Raw genomic sequence first — 26,528 nt, 5'->3', positions numbered from 1 at the left:
GACTGCTGCATGTCTGGCGATGATCTTCACATCCTCACTCTTCACGGAAATAATACCAGCTGATTGAAGGGAGGCGAATGTTGTTACTGTGTTCAAGAAAGGAGTAGGGAAATTCCTGGGAATTACAGACGAATCAGTCTTACATAACTGATAAGCAAAGTACTGGAAAGGATTCTGAGAGATAGGATTGATGATTACTTGGAAAAACCTAGTTTGAATAAAGATAGCATGGTTTTGTGAAGGACAGGTCATGCCTCACAAGTCTTATTGAGTTCTTGGAGGATGTGACAACACAAGGTGATGAAGGTCGAGCAGTTGATGTGGTGTATGGATATCAGTGTGGCATTTGATAAGGTTCTCCACGGTCGGCTCATTCAGAAAGGTAGGAGGTATGGTATACAGGAAATTTTGGCTGTCTGGATACAGAATTGGCTGGCCAAAAGAAGACAGCGAGTGGTAGTGGGTGGAAAGTATTCTGCCTGGCAGTCGGTGACCATGGTGTCCTGCAGAGATCTGGTCTTGGGCCTCTGCTCTTTGTAGTTTTTATAAATGACTGGGATGCAGAAATGGAAGGGTGGGTTAGTAAGTTTGCCGATGACACAAAGGTTGGTGGTGTTTGTAGATAGTGTCGAGGGCTGTTGCTGGCTACAACAAGACATTGAATGGATACAGAGCTGGGCTGAGAAGTGGCAGATGGAGTTCAACCTGGACAAATGCGAAGTGATTCATTTTGGAAGGTCGAATTTGAATGCTGAATACAGGGTTAAAGACAGGATTCTTGGCAGTGTAGAGGAACAGTGGATCTTGGGGTCCACGTACATTGATCCCTCAATGTTGCCACCCAAGTTGATGGGGTTGTTAAGAGGGCATATGGTGTTTTGGCTTTCATTAACAAGGAGATTGAGTTTAAGAGCTGCGAGGTTTTGCTGCAGCTCTATAAAACCCTGGTGAGACCACACTTGGAATATTGTATCCAGTTCTGGTTTCCTCATTAAAGGAAGGATGTAGATGCTTTCGAGAGGGTGCAGAGGAGATTTACCAGGATGCTGCCTGGACTGGAGGGCTTGTCTTTTGAAGAGAGGTTGAGTGAGCTTGGGCCTTTCACACTGGAGAGAAGGAGGAAGAGAGATGACTTGGTAGAGGTGTACAAGGTATTGAGAGACTTGGATAGAGTAGGTAGCCAGAGACTTTTCCCCAGGGCAGAAATGGCTGTCATGAGGGGTCAGAGTTTTAAGGTGATTGGGTAAAGGTATAGGGGAGATATCAGAGGTCTGTTCTTTACACAGAGAGTGGTGGGTGCGTGGAATGCACTGCCAGCAGTGATAGTAGAGTCAGCGACATTAGGGACATTTAAACGACCACTGGACAAGCACATGGACGGCAGTAAATTGAGGGGTGTGTAGGTTAGGTTGATCTTAGATTGAGATAAATGTTTGGCACAACTTCATGGGCCAAAGGGCCTGCACTGTGCTGTTCAATGTTCTACGTTCTAAAATCCCTGTGGATCACCACTGATCCTAGGCCTTCAGTCCAAAAAATAACCCTGTACCTCCACCCTCCATCTCCAATAATTTGAACGAGTTGAGTGAGTGGACACATGCATGGCAGAGGAAGCACTTTGGGAGCAAAAACAGGGTGCCAGATTAATTCCTGAATGGCAGTAGATTGGGAAAGGAGGAGGGTGCAATGAGACCTGAGATTAGGTTGGAAAGGGCTCAGAGGAGATTTATCAGGATGTTGCCTGGTATGGAGCAAAGGTCTAACGAGGAAAGGCTGAGGGACTTGAGGCGTGATTTGCAAATGCCGGTGTTGGACTGGGGTGTACAAAGTTAAAAATCACACAACACCAGGTTATAGTCCAACAGGTTTAATTGGAAGCACACTAGCTTTAGCAGCGACGCTCCTTCATCAGGTGGTCGTGGAGGGCTCGATTGTAACACAGAATTTATAGCAGAAATTTGCAGTGTGATGTAACTGAAATTATACATTGAAGAATTGATTGTCTGTTAAGCCTTTCATCTGTTAGAATACAGTGATAGTTTCACTTCTTTCATGTGTAAATCACAAAACCCTTTTTTTTAAAGTTGCAGTCTTGAGGCTGTTTTTGTTAGAGAGAAGAAGTTTGAGAGGTGATTTAATTGAGACATATAAGCAAATCAGAGGGTTAGGTCGGGTGGATACTGAGAGGCTTTTTCCTCGGAAGGGGACATATCTTTAAACTGAGGGATGATGGACATAGGACAGATGTCAGAGGTAGTTTCTCTACTTAGAGAGTAGTAAGGGCAAGGGCCTGTAATAGTAGTTGACTCGCCAACATTAAGGGCATTTAAATGGTCATTGGATAAACATATGGATGAAAATGGAATAGTGTAGGTTAGATGGGCTTCAGATTGGTTTCACAGTTCAGCGCAACATCGAGGGCCGAAGGTTGCGCTGTAATGTTCTACGTTCTATGTAATATAGATGAGGCCCTGTGGCCCATTGGGTCTGGAATGCCATAAATACCCTGCTCCCTGGACTAGTCCCACTTTCCCACACTAGGCCCATACCTTTGAATGTTATGACCTGTCAACTTCTCATCCAAGTACTTTTAACAGTTGTGAGATTTCTCGCCTCAGCTACCCTCCTAAGTAGTGTATTCCAGACCCCCACCACCCTCTGGGTGAAAACAGTTTGCCTCAGATCCCCTCTAAATCTCCTGCCTTTCACTTGAAAATTATATCTCCTTGTTATTGATCAATCAACACAGGGGAACAGCTGCTTTCTACTCACCCTGTCCATGCCCTTCATAAACGTAAATACCTCTATCAGGTTTCCTCACAATCTTCTTTGCTCTAAAGAAACCAACCCGAGCTTAGCCAGTCTCACTTCATCACTGAATCGTTCCATCCCAGGCAACACCCTGGTGAATCTCCTCTGCACCCCCTCCAGTGCAATCATATCCTTCCTATCGTGAGGTGACCAGAAATGTACACAGTGATCCCTCTGTGGCCTAACCTAAGTTTTGTACAGCTCTAACATAACTTCCCTGCTCTTATAACCTGTCTTGATTGATAAAGGCAAGTGTTCCGTCTGCCTTTTTAGTCAATCCTGCTACCTTCAGAGGTCTGTGGACCAATACCCCAAGATCCCTCTGTTCCCCTAGTGTCTTGTTGAATATCCTTCATTGAATACTCTCTCCTGAGCGTGTCAGCTCAGATTTATCAGGGTTAAATTCCCGGATGCATTTATAAGTACTCTGCCCCCTCTAATTCTTTCACACTATGATTAGGCCAGTTAATGTTGCGGAAGTTAAAACCTCTGGCTTTGCTACCCCATGACTTTTACACTTCTCTGAAATTTACTGAGATACCTGCTCTTTCCTTGGGCTATCAGGGGGCCTACAGTACACTCTGTGCAATGTGATTGCCTCCTTTCTGGTTTTTAAGCTCTATCCATATTGCTTGGTTTGATGATCTTTCAAAGGTACTGTCCCTCCTAACGGCTGGTAAGAGATTCCCTGATCAAAATTGTGACGCCTGCTGTCTTATTTCCTTCCCTGTTTCACCTGATTACCCTATATCCTGGAATATTGAGCTGCCAAACCTGCCAATCCCTTAACCAAAACTCAGTGCCAGCAATGACATCATACATTTTAACTTGTGCTCTCAACTCATCTGTCTTCTTCATCAGACTCTTGCATTAAATACCATCCAATCTTGCCATCCTCCCATGGGTCTTAACTGGCCTGTAATGTTGATGCCTCCTTGACTCACTTGCTGCCAGTCATCTCCCTCGCTGAGTGTTCTCTCTGGATCCCTCCCCCTAGCAAGTAAGTTTAAACTCTCCCGAAAAGCACCAGCAAACCTCCCTACAAGAATGTTGGTTCAATTGGAACCCATCTGACTTGTACAGGTCCCACAACCTCCAAATACAGTCCAAATCTCCCAGAAATCTAAAGTTCTCCCTCCTGCACCATCTCTTAAGGCACACATTTATCTGGGCTAACCTCGTTTTCTGATACTCACTCACACATAGCAGAAGTAATCCAGAGATAACTACCTCTTGGATCCTGTTCTTTAATCTACTTCCTAGCTTGATAAATTCTACTTTCAGGACCTCATCCCTTTTTTGACCAATGTAATTGGTACCACTATGGTAATGGTAATCTTTGATTGTTGGCCCTCTCCGTTTAGATTGTCCTACAACTATTCAGTGACATCTTTGACTCTAGCTCCCGGAGGGCACATACTATCTGGAGCTGCATTTGCAGCTGCAGAAACATCTACATATTCCCCTTACAATTAAATCTCCTTCCACTATAGTCCTGCTTTTCTTCTTCCTCCCCTTTTGTGCAGCAGACAAACCCATGGTGCCATGAAATTGTCTCCCATTGCTTTCCCCTGCACGGTCACCTCCAACAACAGCATCCAGAATGGAATATCCATTAGAAAGGGGGCAGCCACAGGAGACTCCTGTCCTACTTGCTTTCCTCTACTGTGCCTGGTATCTGCCTATGCCTTTTCTGCCTATTCAATGTCAGGATCTGACAAGCCTGATTTTGCTCTGCTCAGTATTAACGTTAGCTGGGATCATAACAAGTGTGACATTATGTTATGATCAATATTGCCTCAAAGTTTTGTTATGCTTAGTTCATAAATTCGCATTGCTTCTTGATCCATTGGCCCTCCAGATTTGCCTGTGCACATTGCAGTTTTCAAATGGCTAGGATGGAGATTAACGTGGGAAAGCCTGTTGTAGTTTGGTTCCCAAGCTCTGACAGGTCTTTAATGAACTTCTGTTGACTTCTCTATCTTATTGGTCCCACAATGGAGCATGACAGTTAGACTTGCCCCTACCTAGTTTCCCACACCCTCCAAACTGCCTGGACTGTGTCTTGCTTCACAGGTGCTTGGATAGATTCCAGCTACTTGCTCCTCCTCTGCACAGGTAGCAGGGGGAGCACATGTCGACAGCACATTTCCCTCTACCATCCTTACTCTGCTCATAAGCAAGCCACCCTGTCTCCTTGAAGCACCTGGGTTTTGTTGTAAGGTGTGGCTGTGTTCTCTATCTAGAAATTCCCTCCGATCATTGCAATGAGACTGTTTCACACACAGCTTGGAGCAGATGGAGTGTCTCAGTGTGGAGCAGTCAAGGACAGTCTCATGATTGATAATTTCCCAGTTACTGATGCATGGTGAGGAGATCACTGTCTGTGAGGGTAGTGGAAATGGGGATTACCACTGATTTCAAATGGAAAATGGATCTGCATTCAAGAGAGGGCTGCTGGGTATCACAAGAAATGGGACGATCTGGATTGCTGTACTGAGAGTCTGCATGTACTTAATGAGTGAAATTACCGCCTGTGAAGTGTGGACTTTCTGACTTTGAGATTAAGAGATGAAAGGAGGGAAAAACCATGAGGTTAAGGGGAGTAAGGTAGTGGATGGAATGGAGATGTTGGGTTTGTGGAATGAGTCAATGTGAACATTGGTTAGGATTTCACTAGATATGTTTGTCCCCTGGCCAAAATGTAAAGTAGGGAATTCAATCATCGTGTGTGGGATCTTGCTGTGTACAAGTTGGTGCAGTGTTTCATTTATTCCAACAGTGACTACACTTCATTGGCTGTAAAGTGCATTGGACATCCTGATGTTGTGAGAGATGCTTGATAAATGTCGAGTCCTATTTGTAAGTGTGTCCTGACATGTTAATGAAGGTGATATTGGTGTTGAACAGAGCAAGGCCAAGCTGCTAACTCAGTTGTCTCTGTGGTCAGGTTTGCAGGTGGTTCTGAACTCGATCATCAAGGCCATGGTCCCTCTGCTTCACATTGCTCTGCTGGTTCTCTTCATGATCATCATCTATGCCATCATTGGGCTGGAGCTGTTCATGGGCAAAATGCACAAAACATGTTTTTATACTGGCACAGGTACCGTGTGGACAGTGTGACACACATACACACACAGTGCAAACACACACAGTGTGCATGCACAGTGCGAACATGCACACACACAATCTCGACACATTGTGAACACACACAGGGCAAATGTACACACATGGTGTAGACACATCTTCATGGACAGTTTGCACACATACATATACACACACAGACTGGGAGCACAAACATGGAGGGGTCTGAATGGTGGTTGGTCGATGGGGAGTGATGACAGTGGGTCAGTTGACCGGGGGAGAGATGATGGAGGGTCAGTTGATGGGGAGAGAGTGGATGGAGGGACAGTCGATGGGGAGAGAATGGATGGAGGGTCAGTTGATGGGGAGAGAGGATGGAGGGTCAGTTGATGGGGATAGAGTGGATGGAGGGTCAGTCGATGGGGGGGAGAGCGGATGGAGGGTGAGTCGATGGGGGAGAGTGGATGGAGGGTCAGTCAGTGGGGAGAGAGTAGATGGAGGGTCAGTCAATGGGGGGAGAATGGATGGTGGGTCAGTCGATGGGGGAGAGTGGACGGAGGGTGAGTCGATGGGGGAGAGTGGATGGAGGGTCAGTCGATGTGGAGAGTGGATGGAGGGTCAGTCAATGGGGGGAGAGTGGATGGAGGGTCAGTCGATGTGAAGAGTGGATGGAGGGTCAGTCGATGGGGGGAGAGTAGATGGAGGGTCAGTCGATGAGGGAGAGATAATGGAGGGTCAGTCAATGGGGGAGAGTGGATGGAGGGTCAGTCAATGGGGGAGAGTGGATGGAGGGTCAGTCAATGGGGGAGAGTGGATGGAGGGTCAGTCGATGGGGGGAGAGTAGATGGAGGGTCAGTCGATGAGGGAGAGATAATGGAGGGTCAGTCAATGGGGGAGAGTGGATGTAGGGTCAGTCGATGGGGGAGAGTGGATGGAGGGTGAGTCGATGGGGGAGAGAGTGGATGGAGGGTGAGTCAATGTGGAGAGTGGATGGAGGGTCAGTCAATGGAGGGGAGAGCGGATGGAGGGTGAGTCGATGGGGGAGAGAGTGGATGGAGGGTGAGTCAATGGGGAGAGTGGAAGGAGGGTCAGTCAGTGGGGAGAGAGTGGATGGAGGGTCAGTCGATGGAGAGAGACGATGTAGGGTCAGTTGATGGGGGTGGGTGGATGGAGGTTGAGTCGATGGGGAAGAGTGGATGGAGGGTCAGTCGATGTGGAGAGTAGATGGAGGGTCAGTTGATGGGTGGAGAGTGGATGGAGGGTCAGTCGATGGGGGAGAGTGGATGGAGGGTCAGTTGATGGGGGAGAGTGGATAGAGGGTCAGTCGATGGGGAGAGTGAATGGAGGGTCAGTTGATGGGTGGAGAGTGGATTGAGGGTCAGTCGATGGGGGGAGAGTGGATGGAGGGTCAGTCAATGTGAAGAGTGGATGGAGGGTCAGTCAATGGGGGGAGAGTGGATGGAGGGTCAGTCGATGGGAGAGTGGATGGCGGGTCAGTTGATGGGGGAGAGTGGATGGAGGGTGAGTCGATGGGGGAGAGTGGATGGAGGGTGAGTCGATGGGGGAGAGTGGATGGAGGGTGAGTCAATGTGGAGAGTGGATGGAGGGTCAGTCAATGTGGAGAGTGGATGGAGGGTCAGTCAATGGGGGGGAGAGTGGATGGAGGGTCAGTCGATGTGGAGAGTGGATGGAGGGTGAGTCAATGGGGGGGAGAGTGGATGGAGGGTGAGTCGATGGGGAGAGTGGATGGAGGGTCAGTCAGTGGGGAGAGAGTGGATGGAGGGTCAGTTGATGGAGTGAGATGATGTAGGGTCAGTCGATGGGGGAGAGTGGACGGAGGGTGAGTTGATGGGGGAGAGTGGATGGAGGGTCAGTCGATGTGGAGAGTAGATGGAGGGTCAGTCAATGGGGGGAGAATGGATGTAGGGTCAGTTGATGGGGGAGAGTGGATGGAGGGTCAGTCGATGTGGAGAGTGGATGGCGGGTCAGTCGATGGGGGGAGAGTGGATGGATGGTCAGTCGATGGGGGGAGAGTGGATGGAGGGTCAGTCGATGGGTTGAGAGTGGATGGAGGGTCAGTCAATGGGGGGAGAGTGGATAGAGGGTCAGTCGATGTGGAGATTGGATGGAGGGAGAGTCGATGGGGGTAGTGGATGGAGGGTCAGTCAATGGGGGGAGAGTGGATGGAGAGTCAGTCGATGGGGGGAGAGTGGAGAAAGGGTGAGTCGATGGGGGAGAGGGAAGGAGGGTCAGTCGATGTGGGGAGAGTCAGTCGATGGGGGAGAGATGATGGAGGGTCAATCAATGGGGGAGAGTGGATGAAGGGTCAGTCAATGAGGAGAGATGATGTAGGGTCAGACGATGGGGGAGAGTGGACGGAGGGTCAGTCGATGCAGAGAGTGGATGAGGGTCAGTCAATGGGGGAGAGTGATTGGAGGGTCAGTCAATGCGGGGAGAGTGGAAGGATGGTCAGTCGATAGGGAGAGTGGATGGAGGGTCAGTCGATGGGAGGAGAGTGGATGGAGGGTGAGTCGATGGGGAGAGAGATGATGGAGGGTCAGTCGATGGGGGGAGAGTGGATGGAGGGTCAGTCAATGGGCAGAGAGTGGATGGAGGGTCATTCAATGGGGGGAGAGTGGATGGAGGGTCAGTCAATGGGGGGAGAGTGGATGGAGGGTCAGTCAATGGGAGAGTGGATGGAGGGTCAGTCGATGGGGGAGAGTGGATGGAGGGTCAGTTGATGGGAGGAGAGTGGAGAAAGGGTGAGTCGATGGGGGAGAGTGGATGGAGGGTCAGTCGATGTGGGAGAATGGATGAAGGGTCAGTCAATGGGCTAGAGAGTGGATGGAGGGTCAGTCGAAGTGGAGAGTGGATGGTGGGTCAGTCAATGGGGGGAAGAGTGGATGGAGGGTCAGTCGATGGGGGAGAGTGGATGGAGGGTCAGTCGATGGGTGGAGAGTGGATGGAGGGTCATTCAATGGGGGGAGAGTGGATGAAGGGTCAGTCAATAGGAGGAGAGTGGATGGAGGGTCAGTCAATGGGGGGAGAGTGGATGGAGGGTCAGTCGATGGGGGAGAGTGGATGGAGGGTCAGTTGATGTGGAGATTGGATGCAGGGTGAGTCGATGGGGGAGAGTGGATGGAGGGTCATTTGTTGGGGGGAGAGTGGATGGAGGGTCAGTTGATGGGGAGAGAGTGGACGGAGTGTCAGTCGAAGAGGGGGAGAGTGGATGGAGGGTTAGTCGATGGGGAGATTGGGTGGAGGGTCAGTCGATGGGGAGAGAGATGATAGAGGGTCAGTCGATGGGGGGAGAGGCGACGTAGAGGCAGTCAAAGGGGGTGAGAGTGGATGGAGGGTCAGTCGATGGGGGGAGAGTGGATGGAGGGTCAATCAATGGGGGAGAATGGATGAAGGGTCAGTCAATGGGCAGAGAGTGGATGGAGGGTCAGTCGATGGGTGGAGAGTGGATGGAGGGTCAGTCAATGGGGGGAGAGTGGATGGAGGGTCAGTTGATGTGGAGATTGGTTGGAGGGTGAGTTGATGGTGGAGAGTGGATGGAGGGTCAGTTGATGGGAGGAGAGTGGATGGAGGGTCAGTCGATGGGGGAGAGTGGATGGAGGGTCAGTCGATGGGGAGAGAGATGATGGAGGATCAGTCGATGGGGAGAGAGATGATGGAGGATCAGTCGATGGGGGGAGAGTGGATGGAGGGTCAGTCAAAGAGGGGGAGAGTGGATGGAGGGTCAGTCAATAGGGGGAGAGTGAATGGAGGGTCAGTCGATGTGGAGAGTGGATTGAAGGTCAGTCAATGGGGGGGAGAGTGGATGGAGGGTCAGTCGATGCGGAGAGTGGATGAGGGTCCGTCAATGGCGGGAGAGTGGACGGAGGGTCAGTTGATGGGTGGAGAGTGGATGGAGGGTGAGTTGATGGGGGAGAGTGGATGGAGGGTGAGTCGATGGGGAGAGAGATGATGGAGGGTCAGTCAATGGGGGGGAGGGAAGGAGGGTCAGTCGAAGAGGGGGAGAGTGGATGGAGGGTCAGTCGATGGGAGGAGAGTGGATGGAGGGTCAGTCGATGGGAGGAGATTGGTTGGAGGGTGAGTTGATGGGGGAGAGTGGATGGAGGGTCATTGGATGGGGAGAGTGAATGGAGGGTCAGTCGATGGGGGGAGAGGCGACGTAGGGTCAGTCAAAGGGGGCGAGAGTGGATGGAGGGTCACTTGATGGGGTGAGAGTGGATGGAGGGTCAGTCGATGGGGAGAGAGATGATGGAGGGTCAGTCGATGGGGGGAGAGTGGACGGAGTGTCAGTCGAAGAGGGGGAGAGTGGATGGAGGGTCAGTCGATGGGGAGATTGGGTGGAGGGTCAGTTGATGGGGAGAGAGATGATGGAGGGTCAGTTGATGGGGGGAGTGGATGGAGGGTCAGTCAAAGGGGAGAGTGGACGGAGGGTCAGTCGATGGGGAGGGAGGCAAAGGACGGTGGGTCATTCATGTCTCTGGATTACTGTTATTCTCTCATTGTTTCTGTTGTAATTGTCTGTTGCTATTCTGTCCTTCCCATTTCCCACTGTAACTCTGCTCCCTGCCCTCTCTCCTGCCCCACCTCCCTTTCCTTATATCCTCTTCCTCTATCTTTTTCTCTTTATTTTGCAACTCATTTCTATGTCTCTGTTTCTGCTTGATCTACCTCTCGTTTTTTTTATTGTTTCTTACACTCGCCCCACGCTCCTCCTGTTTTTTGGTCCTTTATCTTCCTATCACCCTGCTCTCTCTGCACTCTTACCTTTCACCCTCTTTCTGTTATCACGTTGTGCCTTCTTCACCCACCACTCTCCCCCTATATCACCCTCTCACTCACTGCATCACTGTCACCCTCACTTCCCTCTCCTCCTATATCACCCTGTCTTGTTCCCCCACCCTCTTACTCACCCATCTCCCCATCACTCTCCCATTGACCCTATCCCGTCACTCTTGTATCCCACAATCGCCCCCATGATTTCACTCTCACCAACCCCCCTCGATTTCTCCCACACTCACTCCCCCTTTCACATCCTTTTCTTCTCCCTTCCCTCCCCCACTTCTCCCTTTCCCTTTCACTGTCATCCTCATGCTCCTCCCTTCAACCTGTCCCTCACTCTTCGCTTCCCTCCCCCCATCCCCCCCTCCCTCACTCTGCCCCCACCTCTGTCTCTGCCCACACCTCACTCTCCCACCCCATCGCCCCCTCCCCCATCATTCTCCCCGTCATACTCCCCCCACTCTCCCCTCCATTTTCCCCTCACTCTCTCCCCACCTCACTCTCTGCCCTCACCTCACTCTCCCCCTCACCTCACCCTCCCCCTCACCTCACTCTCGCCCCCACCTCACTCTTCTCTCTCACCTCATCTTCCCCCCCACCTCACTCTTCCCTCTCACCTCATCTTCCCCCCGACCTCACTCTTCCCTCTCACCTCATCTTCCCCCCCACCTCACTCTTCCCCCACCTTACTCTCCCACCTCACCTCACTCTCCCCACCTCGTGCTCTCCACTCACTCTCCCCCCACTCACTGTCTGCACCCACTCTCTCCCTCATTCTCATCCTCTTCAACACTTTACTCCCTCGCTGTCATCCTCCTCTCACTTCGACCTTGACCTCACTCTTACCCAACCCGCTTCCGACCCTCCCCACTCTTCACATGCATCTTGTCATCACATTGTCCCTTCTCCTCACTCACTTCCTCCCATTAATCTCCCCCTCCCCTCACTCTCTTTCCCTCATCCCTTCATCACCACTCTGATTCTCCCCTTACTCTTCTCTGTCCCCATCCCCTCAATCTCCCTGTCCCCTCCACATGTACCCTGTCCTCTCTCACCTGCTCTGCTCACACTCCCATTCCACTTGCTCGCCCCTTCTCTGTTACCCCTCACCCCTCCTCTCCCCCTCCCTCATTCTTCACCCCACTTTCACCCTCATTCTTCGTCCTCACACTTTCCATCCTTCTCATTCTCCCATTCCCTCCCCACACTCTGTTCTCCTCCACCTCTCACGCTCACCCTACCTCTACCACTCCCCCTCACTATCCCTGATGCCCCACCCCTCTTTTACCTTTCTGCCCCCCTGTTTATTGACACAGATATTATTGCTGATGTGTGGCTGGCCCCATGTGCCCATTCAGGACATGGTCGTCAATGCAACATCAATGGCACTGACTGCAGGTCAGGCTGGCCTGGGCCCAACACTGGCATCACTCACTTTGACAACTTTGGATTCGCCATGTTAACAGTCTACCAGTGTATCACCATGGAGGGCTGGACCAATGTGCTGTACTGGGTAAGGAGCAAGAGATGGGCAGTGTGCGACATTCCACGTGATCCATTAATGTTGAATTTGAGGCTCCAACTAGCTCCCATTTCACAGCTTCATAACCCATTCACTTCCTGACCCTCACACACTCACTCCCCGACCCTGACACTCACTCCCTGACCCTCACACACTCACTCCCCGACGCCGACACTCACTCACTGACCCTCACACACTCACTCCCTGACCCCTATACACTCACTCCCTGACCCCCACACACTCACTCCCTGACCCCTATACACTCACTCCCTGACCCCTATACACTCACTCCCCGACCCCTATACACTCACTCCCCGACCCCCACACACTCTCCCCGACCCCCACATACTCACTGCCTGACCCTCACACACTCACTCCCCGATCCCAAGACTCACTCCCTGACCCCCACACACTCACTCCCTGACCCCTATACACTCACTCCCTGACCCCCACACACTCACTCCCTGACCCTCACACACTCACTCCCCGACCCCCACACACTCACTCCCCGACCCCCACACACTCACTCCCTGACCCTCACACACTCACTCCCCGACCCCCACACACTCACTCCCTGACCCTCACGCACTCACTCCCTGACCCCCACACACTCACTCCCTGACCCTCACACACTCACTCCCTGACCCTCGCACACTCACTCCCTGACCCTCACGCACTCACTCCCTGACCCTCACGCACTCACTCCCCGACCCCCACACACTCACTCCCTGACCCTCGCGCACTCACTCCCTGACCCTCACGCACTCACTCCCTGACCCTCACGCACTCACTCCCTGACCCTCACGCACTCACACTCTCTCCCTGACCCTCACACACTCACTTCCCGACCCCGACACTCACTCCCTGACCCTCGCACACGCAGTCCCTGACCCTCACACACTCACTCCCCGACCCCGACACTCACTCACTGACCCTCACACACTCATTACCCGACTCTCACACAAGGACTCCCTGACCCCCGCACACTCACTCCCTGACCCTCACGCACTCACTCCCTGACCCTCGCACACTCACTCCCTGACCCTCGCACACTCACTCCCTGACCCTCACGCACTCACACTCTCTCCCTGACCCTCACACATTCACTCCCTGACCCTCACACACTCACTTCCCGACCCCGACACTCACTCCCTGACCCTCGCACACGCAGTCCCTGACCCTCACACACTCACTCCCCGACCCTCACACACTCACTCCCCGACCCTCACACACTCACTCCCTGACCCTCACACACTCACTCCCTGACCCTCACACACTCACTCCCTGACCCCCACACACTCACTCCCTGACCCTCACACACTCACTCCCTGACCCTCACACACTCACTCCCTGACCCTCACACTCACTCCCTGACCCTCACACACTCACTCCCTGACCCCCACACACTCACTCCCTGACCCCCACACTCACTCCCTGACTCTCACGCACTCACTCCCTGATCCTCACGCACTCACTCCCTGGCCCTCATGCACTCAGTCCCCGACCCCCGCACTTGCTTCATAACCCTCACACACTCACGCCCTGACCCCCACACTCATTCCCCGACTCTCACACACTCACCCCCTGACTCTCACACACTCACTCCCTGACCCCCACACTCACTTCCCAACCCTCGCACACTCACTGCCCGACTCTCACACTCACTCTGGATCACTCTGACCTTCACTCTCACTCCCTGACCTTCATCATTCCCGATCACCCTTACTCCCATACTCACTCCCGATCACCCTGTCTCTCAAACACACTCCCTGTCCCCCACACTCGCTCCCTGACTCTCACACTCACCCCCGATCACCCTGTCACACATCTCACTCCTTATCACCGTGTCCCACACGCTCACTCACGATCACCCTCACCCATAATCATATAGAACTCTGCAGTAGGAAAACACATGCTTCGGTCCAGTCAGTCCATGCCTAACAAAATCCCCCAAACTCAACAAATCCCACCTGGTTTATAACTGGCTGACCAGAACTGGACAAAGTAACCAAAAGAAACTTCACCAGTGACCTCAACTTGACCTCGTAACTCCTATACTCAAAGGACTAAGCAATGAATCCAAGTGTGCCACTTTTTATCCACTCGTGTATATGTGACGCAAACTTCAAAGGATTATGTTCCTGCATCCCTCGGTCCCTCTGTTCTCCAGCACTATCCAAGACCCTACCACTAATTGTTTAAACCCTACCCTCGTTGCATTTATCCAGATTGAACTCCAGCTGTTCTTTATTAGCCCATTGATCCATTTGATCAAAATCCCTTTGTAATCTTTGAAAACCTTCTTCTCTGTCTACAATGCCACCAATTCTGGTGTCATCTGCAAACTCACTAACCATGCCTTCTACATTATCATCCAAATCATTTATATAAACAACAAACAAAAGTGGATCCCTGTGCACCATCGCTGGTCACAGGCCTCCAGTCCAAAAAGCATCCCTCCACCAACACTCTCTGTCTCCTGCTGTTGTCAATTTTATATCCAATTGGTGAGCTCACCCTGAATTCAATATGACCTTACATTACTAATTAGTGAACCACCTCAAAGGTTTTACTAAAATCCGCGTAAACAACGTCTACGGCTCTGCCCTCATCATTCATTTTGGTAAATTCTTCAAAAAAACTCGATCAAATTTGTGGGACACGATTTTCCTCACATTAAACCATGCTGACTATCCCTAATCAACTTTGGCCTGTCTAAACGTCCAATCCTATATTTTATGATCACCTCCAACAATTTACCCACAACCGAAGTCAGGCACACAGGCTTATAATTCCTCGGTTCCTCCTTACGACCTTTCTTAAACAAAGGTACAATATTACCCAACCTCATGTCATCAGGCACCTAACCCACAGTGAAAGATGACACAAATATTTCTACAAGGGATCTCGCAATCTTCCCCCTTCCCACAACATTCTGAGAGACATTACATCAGAGATTAATCCACCTTTATATTCTCGAAGATCTCCCAAATTTCCTCTTCAATAATGTGAAGTGTTTTTAAAACATCAAAATTTATTTTTCTGCATTCTCTACACTCCATTTCTTTCTCCACAGTAAAAACTAACACAAAATATTTGTTTAGTATCTCTCCCACCTCCTGGGGTTCAACACAAAGACAGTCTCCTTAATCTTTAAGGGGCTCTACCCTCTGTGTAGTTACCTTCTTGCCCTTAATGTATTTGTAGGATCTTTTGTATTATTCTGAATCTTATCCAGCAATGCTATCTCAAATCCCCTCTTTGCCTTCCTGATTTCTTCCTTATGAATGGCCCTATACTGTTTATATTGATTAAGAAATTCAATTGAACCAAGTTGTCTATATTTAAAATAAGATTCTTTTTTGTTCTCAATTATCTTTATTTGTCCATTGTTCCTTAATCTTACCAGCCTTACCCTTCACTCAGACAGGAACATAATGCCTCTGAACGTTTGTCATCATGCTCCTGAAAGCCTCCCATTTGTCAGACGTCCCTTGACCTGCGAAGAGTCTACTCCAAACAATTTTTAAACTTTCTCGTCTCAAACCATTGAAATTCTGCTTTCTCCAATTAAGAACTTTAATTTTTATGGATGGCTTATCCCTTTCCATAACCATTTTGAAACTAATAGAATTATGATGGCAAAACCCAAAGTGTTCCCCCACGTTTACTTCGGTCACCTGCCCTGCCTTATTGCCCAAAAGAAGATCTAGTTTTGCTCCTTCTTTATTAGAAGCATCCACATTATTGATAAAAAAAATGTTCTTGAACATCATTTGACGGATTCTTTACCATCCAGACCTCTAACACTATGGTAGCTTCAATCAATGTTTGGAAAATTAAAATCCCCAATTATAAAACCTTAATATCCTTACATATATCTGAGCTCTCCCAACATATTTGTTTCTCAATTTCCCACTGTTGGAGGGGCTGACAGTAGAATCCCATCAAGGTGATCTTTCACTTTTTAGTTTTAATGCCTACCCATATATTTTCATTGGATGATTTTTCAGAAGTATCTCTTTAAGGTTTATTTCTGAACACTATTTAAACATTTTGCATTTGGAGCCTCTGTCTGTCAACAATAACCACATTCACAGCATGACCTGACCCTGAGCAATGTGACTCTCTGCTGGAACAGAACGTTCTGATTCCTGATCTGTTCCTGATTCTTGTTCATCTCCGCGCCTCTGACACCAGTTCAACAATTCTAAGCTTGACGTACACCAGATGTAGATTTATTAAGATAATTAATGTAGCTTGTCCAGGGTCACATGGCCTTCCACAAATTCTCTCCTTGTTACAATTATATCACAGCAATGTCATCCCAATCTAATTTTGTTTTAGTTTTAGTCAGCATGGAAACAGACTCTTCAGTACAACTAGTCCACGTCAACCATGTTCCCACTCTAAACTAGTCTCCTCTGCCTGCGTTTGGTCCATATCCCTCCAAACATTTCCTTTTGGTGTAATTATCCAAATGTCTTTTAAACTTTGTAACTGTGCCTGCATCCACCACTTCCTCAGGCATCCCGCACACTAACCACTATCTATGTTAAAGAAAAAGTTGCCCCTCATGTCCTTTTTAAATCTTTCTCCTTTTACCTTAAGAATATGCCCACTAGTTTTGAAATCCCCCACCTTAAAGAAAACACCTTTGCTAGTCACCTTATCTGATACCCCTCACAATTTAGTTAAATAATTAGAGTGTGAATTTATCACTTTTCTTCACAATTAAACTAGTATTTCATCTTGTTCAGCTTATCGGTAAGTTACGTTTCATTGTGATGTCACTTCATGAGATATTTTCTTTCAGTGATGTTGAACTTGTCCTGCTGCTACTTTTTAAAAAATCCCTAAGGTTACTTTCTTGATTCTCCTTGTTTTCATCCCATCCATAGCTGCTAACTTTTGGACCTCCAACCCAATCACTGGATAAACTAAGCATTCAGCAGACCAATCACCGATTGCTACCAGTTCACCAACCCATCCACCCGCTAACCATGGATTCATTAGACTAAGCATCAATTAACTATTGTTTCACCAACCTGTCACCAGCTACCTACAGGTTCACCACCGATTTAACTATTGGTTAATATGTGGATGTACCTATGAGAGAAGGTGCAAAACTTGACCTGTTCTCGGGAAATAAGGCAAAGCAGGTGACTGAGATGTCAATGGGGGAAGCACTTTGGGGTCAGCGACCATAATTCTATTAAATTTAAAATAATGATGGAAAAGGATAGACAAGATCTAAAAGTTGAAGTACTAAATTGTAGAAAAGCCAATTTTGATGGTATTAGGCAAGAACTTTCAAAAGCTGATTGGAGGCAGATGTTCACAGGTAAAGGGATGGCTGGAAAATGGGAAGCCTTCAGAAATGCAATAATGAGAGTCCAGAGAAAGTATATTCCTGTTAGGGTGGAAGGAAAGGCTGGCAGGTATAGGGAATGCTGGATGACTAAAGAAATTGAGGGTTTGGTTAAGGAAAAGAAGGAAGCATGTCTCAGATATGGACAAGATAGATCAAGTGAATCCTCAGAAGAGTATAAAGGCAGTAGGAGTATACTTAAGAGGGAAATCAGGAGGGCAAAAAGAGGCCATGAGATAGATTTGGCAAACAGAGTTAACATGAATCGAAAGGGTTTTTATAAATACATTAAGGACAGAAGGGTAATTAGGGAGAGAATAGGGCCCCGCAATGATCAGCAAGGCTGCCTTTGTGTGGAGCCGCAGGAGATGGGGCAGATACTAACTGAATATTTTGCATCAGTGTTTATTGTGGAAAAGGATATGGAAGATATAGAATGTCGGAAAATAGATGGTGACATCTTGAAAAATGTCTATATTACATAGGAGGAAGTGCTGGATGTCTTGAAATGCATAAAAGTGAATAAATCCCCAGGACCTGATCAGGTGTACCCTAGAACTCTGTGGGAAGCTAGAAAAGCGATTGCTGGGTCCGTTGCTGAGATATTTGTATCATCGATATTGTCACGAGAGAGGTGTCGGAAAACTGGAGGTTGGCTAACGTGGTGTCACTGTTTAAAAAGGGTGGTAAGGACAAGCCAGGGAACCATAGACCAGTGAGTCTGATGTCGGGCAAGTTGTTGGAGGGAATCCTGTGGAGGGAATACAGGATGTACATGTATTTGGAAAGGCAAGGACTGATTAGGGGCAGTCATCATGGCTTTGTGCGTGAGAAATCATGTCTCACAAACTTGATTGAGTTTTTTGAAAAAGTAACAAAGAGGATTGATGAGGGCAGAGCGGTTGATGTGATCTGTATGGACTTCAGTAAGGCGTTTTACTAAGTTCCCCATGGAAGATTGGTTAGCAATGTTAGATCTCATGGAATACAGGGAGAACTAGCCATTTAGATACAGAACTGGCTCAAAGGTAGAAGACAGAGGATTGTAGTGGAGGGTTGTTTTTCAGACTGGAGGCCTGTGACCAGTGGAGTGCCACAAGGATCGGTGCTGGGTCCACTGCTTTTCATCATTTATATAAATGATTTGGATGTGAGCATAAGAGGTATAGTTAATAAGTTTGCAGATGACATCAAAATTGGAGGTGTACTGGACAGCGAAGAGGGTTACCTCAGATTACAATGGATCTTGATCAGATGGGCCAGGGAATTGAGAAGTGGCAGCTGGAGCTTAATTTAGATAAATGTGAGGTGCTGCATTTTGGGCAAGCAAATCTTAGCAGGACTTATGCACTTAATGGTAAGGTCCTAGGGAGTGTTGCTGAACAAAGAGACCTTGGAGTGCAGGTTCATAGCTCCTTGAAAGTGGAGTCGCAGGTAGATAGGATAGTGAAGAAGGCGTTTGGTATGCTTTCTTTTATTGGTCAGAGTATTGAGTACAGGAGTTGGGAGGTCATAGTGCAGCTATACAGGACATTGGTTAGACCACTGTTGGGAAGGTGTTATGAAACTTGAAAGGGTTCAGAAAAGATTTACAAGGATGTTGCCAGGGTTGGAGGATTTGAGCTATAGGGAGAGGCTGAACAGACTAGGGCTGTTTTCCCTGGAACGTCGGAGGCTGAGGGGTGACCTGATAGAGGGGCATGGATAGGATAAATAGAAAGATTGGAGTGACTGGGCTTGTATACCCTTGAGTTTAGTAGACTGAGAGAGGATCTGATTGAGACATATAAGATTATTAGAGGATTGGACACTCTGGAGGCAGGAAACATGTTTCCGCTGATGGGTGAGTCCTGAACCAGAGGACACAGCTTAAAAATACAGGGTAGGCCATTTAGGACAGAGATGAGGAGAAACGTCTTCACCCAGAGAGTGCTGGCTGTGTGGAATGCTCTGCCCCAGAGGGCAGTGGAGGCCCAGTCTCTGGATTTGTTTAAGAAAGAGTTGGATAGAGCTGTCAAGGATAGTGGAATCAAGGGTAATGGAAGGCAGGAACAGGATACTGATTGAGGATGATCAGCCATGATCATAATGAATGGTCGTGCAGGCTCGAAGGGCAGAAAGGCCTACTCTTGCACCTATTGTCTATTAGCAAAGTCTTTTCCCTGGGGTTGGGGAGTCCAGAACTAGAGGGATAGGTTTAGGGTGAGAGGGGAAAGATTTAAAAGAGACCAAAGGGGCTCAAAGGGTCACTCAGAGGGTCGTACGTGTATGGAGTGAGCTGCAAGTGGAAGTGGTGGAGGCTGGTGCAATTGCAACATTAAAAAGGCATCTGGATGGGTGGGACTAGATTGGGTTGGGATATCTGGTGAACATGGACGAGTTGGATAGGAGGGTCTGTTTCCATGCAGTACATCTCTATGACTCTATGGATCTCCAACCCACCCACAATCTAACTACTGGTTCACCAGGCTAAGCACTGATTAACCATCAGTTCGCAAATACATCAACTGGAGAACTATAGGTTCACCAGACAAACTACTAATTAATTACTTGTACACTAGCCCAAACATCAGCCAACTCTTGGCCCAAAGCCTGGCTAACTACTGCCGAACAGACATCTATCCTGTCAATGCTGCCCTCTCCTTCACTCTTTCCTGCTGTTAACCTATGTTTCTGTCCTGCAGGTCAATGATGCCATTGGGAATGAGTGGCCTTGGATCTACTTTGTCAGTCTCATCCTGCTGGGCTCATTCTTTGTGCTGAACCTCGTACTTGGTGTCCTGAGTGGGTGAGTCACAGAATGTTCCAGTGCTGGAGTGGTACGTTTCCACCTCCGACCCCCCCCCCACAAAATATTGTTGACGTATTTGCCATTCAAAATGCCCAGTTTAACCCAACTCCCCTCACCCTTTAATTTACCTCAATAATCGTGCTCTCCTAACCCTTTAATATCCCTCACTCTGCACGCTCTCCTCACCCTTCAATATCCTCTCTCTCCTCTCACCCTTTAATATTTACCCAATAATCTCACTCTACTCATCCTTCACTCTGCTTGCTATCTTCACCCTTCAATATCCTCTCACTCTAACCTCACCCTTTTCACTTTTTAATATTCCCCTCACCCTCCACTATCCCCAACTCCAACCTATCTCTCCTCACCCTTTACTATCCCTCACTGTCCTCACCCTTTAATACCTGTTGTCATTCTCTGGTGTGACCAACGTGTGACTCCAGACTCACACCAACACAATTGCCTCTTAACTGCCCAAACAAGCTACTCAATTTAAGGATGGTCAACAAGCATTGAGCATAGAATCCCTCCAGTGTAGAAGCAGGCCATTCGGCCCATCGAGTCTACACCAACCTTCTGAAGAGTATCCCACACTGATCCACCCACTTACCCTATCCCTGTAACCTTGCACTTCCCATGACTAATTCACCTAGCCTGCACATCTTTGGACTGTGGGAGGAAACCAGAGCATCCAGAGGAATCTCAGGCAAACGCAGGGTGAATGTGCAAATGCCACACAGACAGTCATCCGAGGCTGGAATCGAACCCAGGTCTCTGGCGATGTGAGGCAGCAGTGCTAACCACTGAGCCACCCCTAAACGAATACTGACATTGTCAGGGAGGGCTTATTTTGCCAAAATCCAGGATTGAACCAGGGACCTTTAGATCTTCATTCTAACACTGTCCCCACTAAGCTATTTTGGCTTAAAGCTATGCCTGAATAGGGACTTGAACCCTGGAACCTTACCTAAGGGGCAACTTTTTCACGCAGAGAGTGGTATGTGTATGGAATGAGCTGCCAGAGGAAGTGGTGGAGGCTGGTACAATTGCAACATTTAAGAGGCATTTGGATGGGTATATGAATAGGAAGGGTTTGGAGGGATAAGGGCCAGGTGCTGGCAGGTGGGACTAGATTGGGTTGGGATATCTGGTCGGCATGGACGGGTTGGACCGAAGGGTCTGTTTCTATGCTGTACATCTCTATGACTATGACTATGACTGACACTCTACCAACTAAGCTATCCGGGTCACAGGTGTTGGACTCATTAGCGATAGCCACATAATAAATAAAGGAAAGGGGTTTAATTCATTATCGTCTGCAGTGACCCACTCAGTTGTGTCAAACTACTATTTTAAAGTAACTACGGGTGACCAATGAATGCTGGCCATCCCAAGGAGGCCATCCAGAGCCTACCAATGGAAAACAGAGCTCAGTTGTGGTGTGTTTGTTTCTCAGTTATTTTTCTCACTTTTATACATCAAGAAGATGTATAACATAGCTTTTTCAAATAGCTAATTGTTTGAGACAGTGGAGTTTGTTACAGTGGTCCAGCTACAGAGGTCATTTAAATTCAATAACGTGTACAGACGATAATCAGAATGGCCAATGGAATCAGTTCATTATATCCCGAGGCAGGAAGACAGAGTGGTAGAAGTCATGTGTCTGTGATTTAAAAAAAACCACTGGAGTCACTGTGGTCCTCAGCATCACACTGTAGGAAGGACATGGAAAGAGTGCAGTATTGATCGACTAGAATAATAACTGGACATCAAGGGTTCAATGATGAGGAGAGATTACACAAATTAGGGTTGAATTTATGCAATTGAAACATTACAGAGTGATATCATTTGAAAACTGTAGATGGTGTCTTCCCATTTACAAGTGAAATTGTGAAGAGATTGGAGAACAAAGAAAGTTTACAGCCCAGGAACAGGCTCTTTGGCCCTCCAATCCTGATCCAATCCAAATCCTCTGTCTAAACCTATCGCCCAATTCCTAAGCATCTGTATCCCTCTGCTCCCCACTATCTCATGCATCTGTCCAGACACACCTTAAATGAATCTACCGTGCCTGCCTCTACCATCTCTGCTGGCATTGCGTTCCAGATGCCCACCACCCTCTGTGTAAAGTACTTTCCATGTGTATCCCACTTCAACTTTTCACCTCTTACCTTGATCGCGTGACCTCTCGTTATTGAACCCCTCATCCTGGGAAAAAGCTTGTCTCTATCCACCCTGTCTATACCCTTCATGATCTTGTAGACCTCAATCAGGTCCCCCCTCAATCTGGAGGAAGGAAACTAACTGATTGTCTGGATGTGATGCCTGCCATGATCTCCTGGCAGTCAAGCATTTGGTTGGTTCTTTATGGCCTCTTGATTAGGATGAAGACCCAGTATGAGGAGGACCCAATCACCAAGAGTTGCTGGCCAATTAGAGACCAGCAGCTTTAGACCTCAGCAGTGCCACAGAGGGGCAGTAGCTGCAGTCAGTACAACACCTCTCCCAGTCTTCCTCCTCGTCCTTCTCACTCACCAACACCCTCTCCTCTTCGTACCCATCCATGTTCTGCTCCAATCACACCATCCCCCCCTCATTTACTGCCCCTCCTCCTTTTCTCTGGCCCTCCCCTTCCCCCTTCAGATCTTGTCCTCTCGTCCCTCCCTCTCTCCTCCCTCCCTCTCTCCTCCCCTTTCTCCTCCTCCTTCCCTTCTCCTCTCCTCATTCACTACCCTTCTGCTGCTTCCTCCGTCCCTCCCCACTTCCCTCCCCCCTCCTCTCCCCTTCTACCCCCTTCGTCACACCTCACTCTCAACTTTATTACCCTTTAGATGTGCGTCTTGCCAAGCTCTCCTTGCTGCTCTTCCATATTCCACCCTCCATATGTGTTAATGTGCACTGGTTCTTGCCCTTTATCAGTGTGCATTTGCTAACCTACAATATCTCTTGGTCAAGAACATCTCGAGTTGACAATTTGCTCCTCATTTTCAAATTCCTCCATGGCCTTACCCACATTGATGAGTTCAGAGCCTAGGCCCCAAACTCTGGAATTCCTTCCTTAAATCTCTCCCTCTCTCTACCTTTCTCTATTCATTAAAATTGGTTTTTCAACATCTGCTGTAATATTTTTTTCTGGGGATTGTTGTCAACTTCTGCTTTTGCCCCCAGAGTAGTACTTTTGGGTGGTTTCTAACATTGAACGGGGTATATGAAAAGGGTGAAGCGTGAGAGATGATTTCTGCTTTTTGGGGAGTCTAGGATGAGGGGCGCAGACTTTAAAAACCTTGCATGAAAGAGAAGAGGAAACACTTTTGACATTCGAAAAGGTGAGGTGTTCAGGAAGCAGGGGCAAAGGTTTGGAACTCTCTGTTACAAATGCCAATTGAAGCGAGATCAGTTGTTAATTTTCTTCAAGGGATTGCTGGGTTTTGTTGTCCAGAGGTATTAAAGGTTACGTGCCAAAGGGAAGCTTTAAGGGGACAGCTAGAAAGTCAGCTATGATCTCATGGATTGGCCTCTGCCTGCTCCTAGATTTGCCTGGTTGTTGGTATATTTTAAATCCAGCTTTGGTTTCAATGAGTTTATGCGTTGGAAGTGGTGGGGAGTATGAGTTCCTCGTGACACCAAGCTCTTTTACTTCAACATTCCTTGGAGAATGTTGGATCCTGTTCAGGCCCAGCTTGATGGCACAACCTTAATCACTTGGCAAGAGAGACAGGCACAGGGCACCTTTGCGTTTAATGTATGAATTTGAGCAGTAGAGAACAATTCCATATTTTTTATTCACTCAGGCAAGTGGGTGTCACTGGCTGACCAGCATTTATTGCCCATCCCTAGTTGCCCTTGAGAAGGTGGTAGTGAGCTTCCTTCTTGAACCGTTGTAGTCCACGTCACAATGCCCTTAGGGAGAGAATGCCAGTGTTTTTACCAATGACAGTGAAGGAGTGGTGATGTATTTCCAACTCAGTATAGTGAGTGACTCAAAAGGGACTTGCAGGCGGTGGTATTCCCATGTATCTGCTGCCTTGACCCTCCAGGTGGAGGTGGTCGTTGGATTGGAAGGTGCTGCCTCAAGATCTTGTTGAATTTCTGCAGTGCATCTTGGAGATAGTATACACTGCTGCTACTGAGCGTCGGCGGTGGAAGGAGTGGATGCTTGTGGATATGGTGTCAGTCAAATGGGCTTTTTTTTGTAAAAACCAAAAAGAACTGTGGATGCTGTAAATCAGAAACAAACACAGAATTAGCTGGAAGAGCTCAGCAGGTCAGCATCTGTGGAGAGAAATCAGAGTTAATGTTTCAAGTCAAGTGATCCTTCCTCACTACACTCTTTTTGTCCTGGATGGTGTCAAGCTTTGTAAATGTTGTTGGAGTTGCACCCATCCAGGCAAGTCAGGAGAATTCCATCACACTCCTGACTTGTGCCTTGTAGATGATGGATGGTCTTCTCTGCCCGATGTAGAGAAGACCACATCAGGAGCACCAGATACAGGAAACCTCTGTCTCACCTGGAAGGACTGTTTGGGGTCCTGGATAGAGGTGAGTGGGTGGAGCACCAGCAGGTTTTACATCTTTTACATTTGCAGGGGAGGTACTTGGGAGTTTGGGGGGGAGATGGTGGTTTGGTGGGGAGAGAAGTATGATCCAAGGATTGGCAAAGGGAACAGTCTTTGTGGAAGGCAGAGAGGGGTGGGGAGGGGAAGATGTTCTTGGTGGTGAGGTCTAATTGGAGTTGGATTAGTGGTGCTGGAAGAGCACAGCAGTTCAGGCAGCATCCAAGGAGCTTCGAAATCGATGTTTCGTGCAAAAGCCCTTCATCAGGAATAAAGGCAGTGAGCCTGAAGCGTGGAGAGATAAGCTAGAGGAGGGTGGGGGTGGGGAGAAAGTAGCATAGAGTACAGTGGGTGAGTGGGGGAGGGGATGAAGGTGATAGGTCAGGGAGGAGAGGGTGGAGTGGATAGGCGGAAAAGGAGATAGGCAGGTAGGACAAGTCCGGACAAGTCATGGGGATAGTTACTGAGCTGGAAGTTTGGAACTAGGGTGAGGTGGGGAAAGGGGAAATGAGGAAACTGTTGAAGTCCACATTGATGCCCTGGGGTTGAAGTGTTCCAAGGCGGAAGATGAGGCGTTCTTCCTCCAGGCGTCTGGTGGTGAGGGAGCTGTGGTGAAGGAGGCCCAGGACCTCCATGTCCTCGGCAGAGTGGGAGGGAGAGTTGAAATGTTGGGCCACGGAGCGGTGTGGTTGATTGGTGCGGGTGTCCCGAGATGTTCCCTAAAGCGCTCTGCTAGGAGGCGCCAAGTCTCCCCAATGTAGAGGAGACTGCATCGGGAGCAACGGTTACAATAAATGATATTAGTGGATGTGCAAGTAAAACTTTGATGGATGTAGAAGGCTCCTTTAGGGCCTTGGATAGAGATGAGGGAGGAGGTGTGGGCGCAGGTTTTACAGTTCCTGCAGTGGCAGGGGAAAGTGCCAGGATGGGAGAGTGGGCTGTAGGAGGGGGCGTGGACCTGACCAGGTAGTCACGGAGGGAACGGTCTTTGCGGAAGGCGGAAAGGGGTGGGGAGGGAAATATATTCCTGGTGGTGGGGTCTGTTTGGAGGTGGCGGAAATGTCGGTGGATGATTTCGTTTACGCGAAGGTTGGTAGGGTGGAAGGTGAGCACCAGGGGCGTTCTGTCCTTGTTACGGTTGGAGGGGTGGGGTCTGAGGGCGGGATGTGGACGAGATGCGTTGGAGGGCATCTTTAACCACGTGGGAAGGGAAATTGCGGTCTCTAAAGAAGGAGGCCATCTGGTGTGTTCTGTGGTGGAACTGGTCCTCCTGGGAGCAGATCCGGCAGAGGCGGAGGAATTGGGAATACGCGATGGCATTTTTGTAAGAGGTAGGATGGGAAGAGGTGTAATCCAGGTAGCTGTGGGAGTCGGTGGGTTTGTAAAAAATGTCAGTGTCGAGTCGGTCGTCATTAATGGAGATGGAGAGGTCCAGGAAGGGGAGGGAGGTGTCAGAGATGGTCCAGGTTAATTTAAGGTCAGGGTGGAATGTGTTGGTGAAGTTGATGAATTGCTTAACCTATTCACGGGAGCACGAGGTGGCGCCAATGCAGTTATCAGTGTAGCGGAGGAAGAGGTGGGGAGTGGTGCTGGTGTAAT

The 26,528-nt window shown here is 48.7% G+C and overlaps 1 protein-coding gene across 3 annotated transcripts in view; it reads left to right on the top strand.

The window, feature by feature from the left end:
• The window catches only part of LOC140467254 (voltage-dependent L-type calcium channel subunit alpha-1S-like), a 214,656-nt gene that overhangs the window by 22,880 nt on the left and 165,248 nt on the right, over positions 1–26,528 (top strand). For all 3 annotated transcript variants that reach the window (XM_072563501.1, XM_072563500.1, XM_072563502.1), the window contains 3 exons: positions 5,762–5,914; positions 12,009–12,205; positions 20,270–20,373. In XM_072563501.1, the coding sequence (XP_072419602.1) occupies positions 5,762–5,914; positions 12,009–12,205; positions 20,270–20,373 (454 nt within the window). The remainder of the gene's footprint in view (positions 1–5,761; positions 5,915–12,008; positions 12,206–20,269; positions 20,374–26,528) is intronic.

The sequence above is a fragment of the Chiloscyllium punctatum genome, chromosome 45 (assembly GCF_047496795.1).
Source record: "Chiloscyllium punctatum isolate Juve2018m chromosome 45, sChiPun1.3, whole genome shotgun sequence".
Taxonomy (NCBI): domain Eukaryota; kingdom Metazoa; phylum Chordata; class Chondrichthyes; order Orectolobiformes; family Hemiscylliidae; genus Chiloscyllium; species Chiloscyllium punctatum.
Note: the sequence above shows the minus strand (reverse complement) of the source record. Positions and strands in the feature narration are given on the sequence as shown.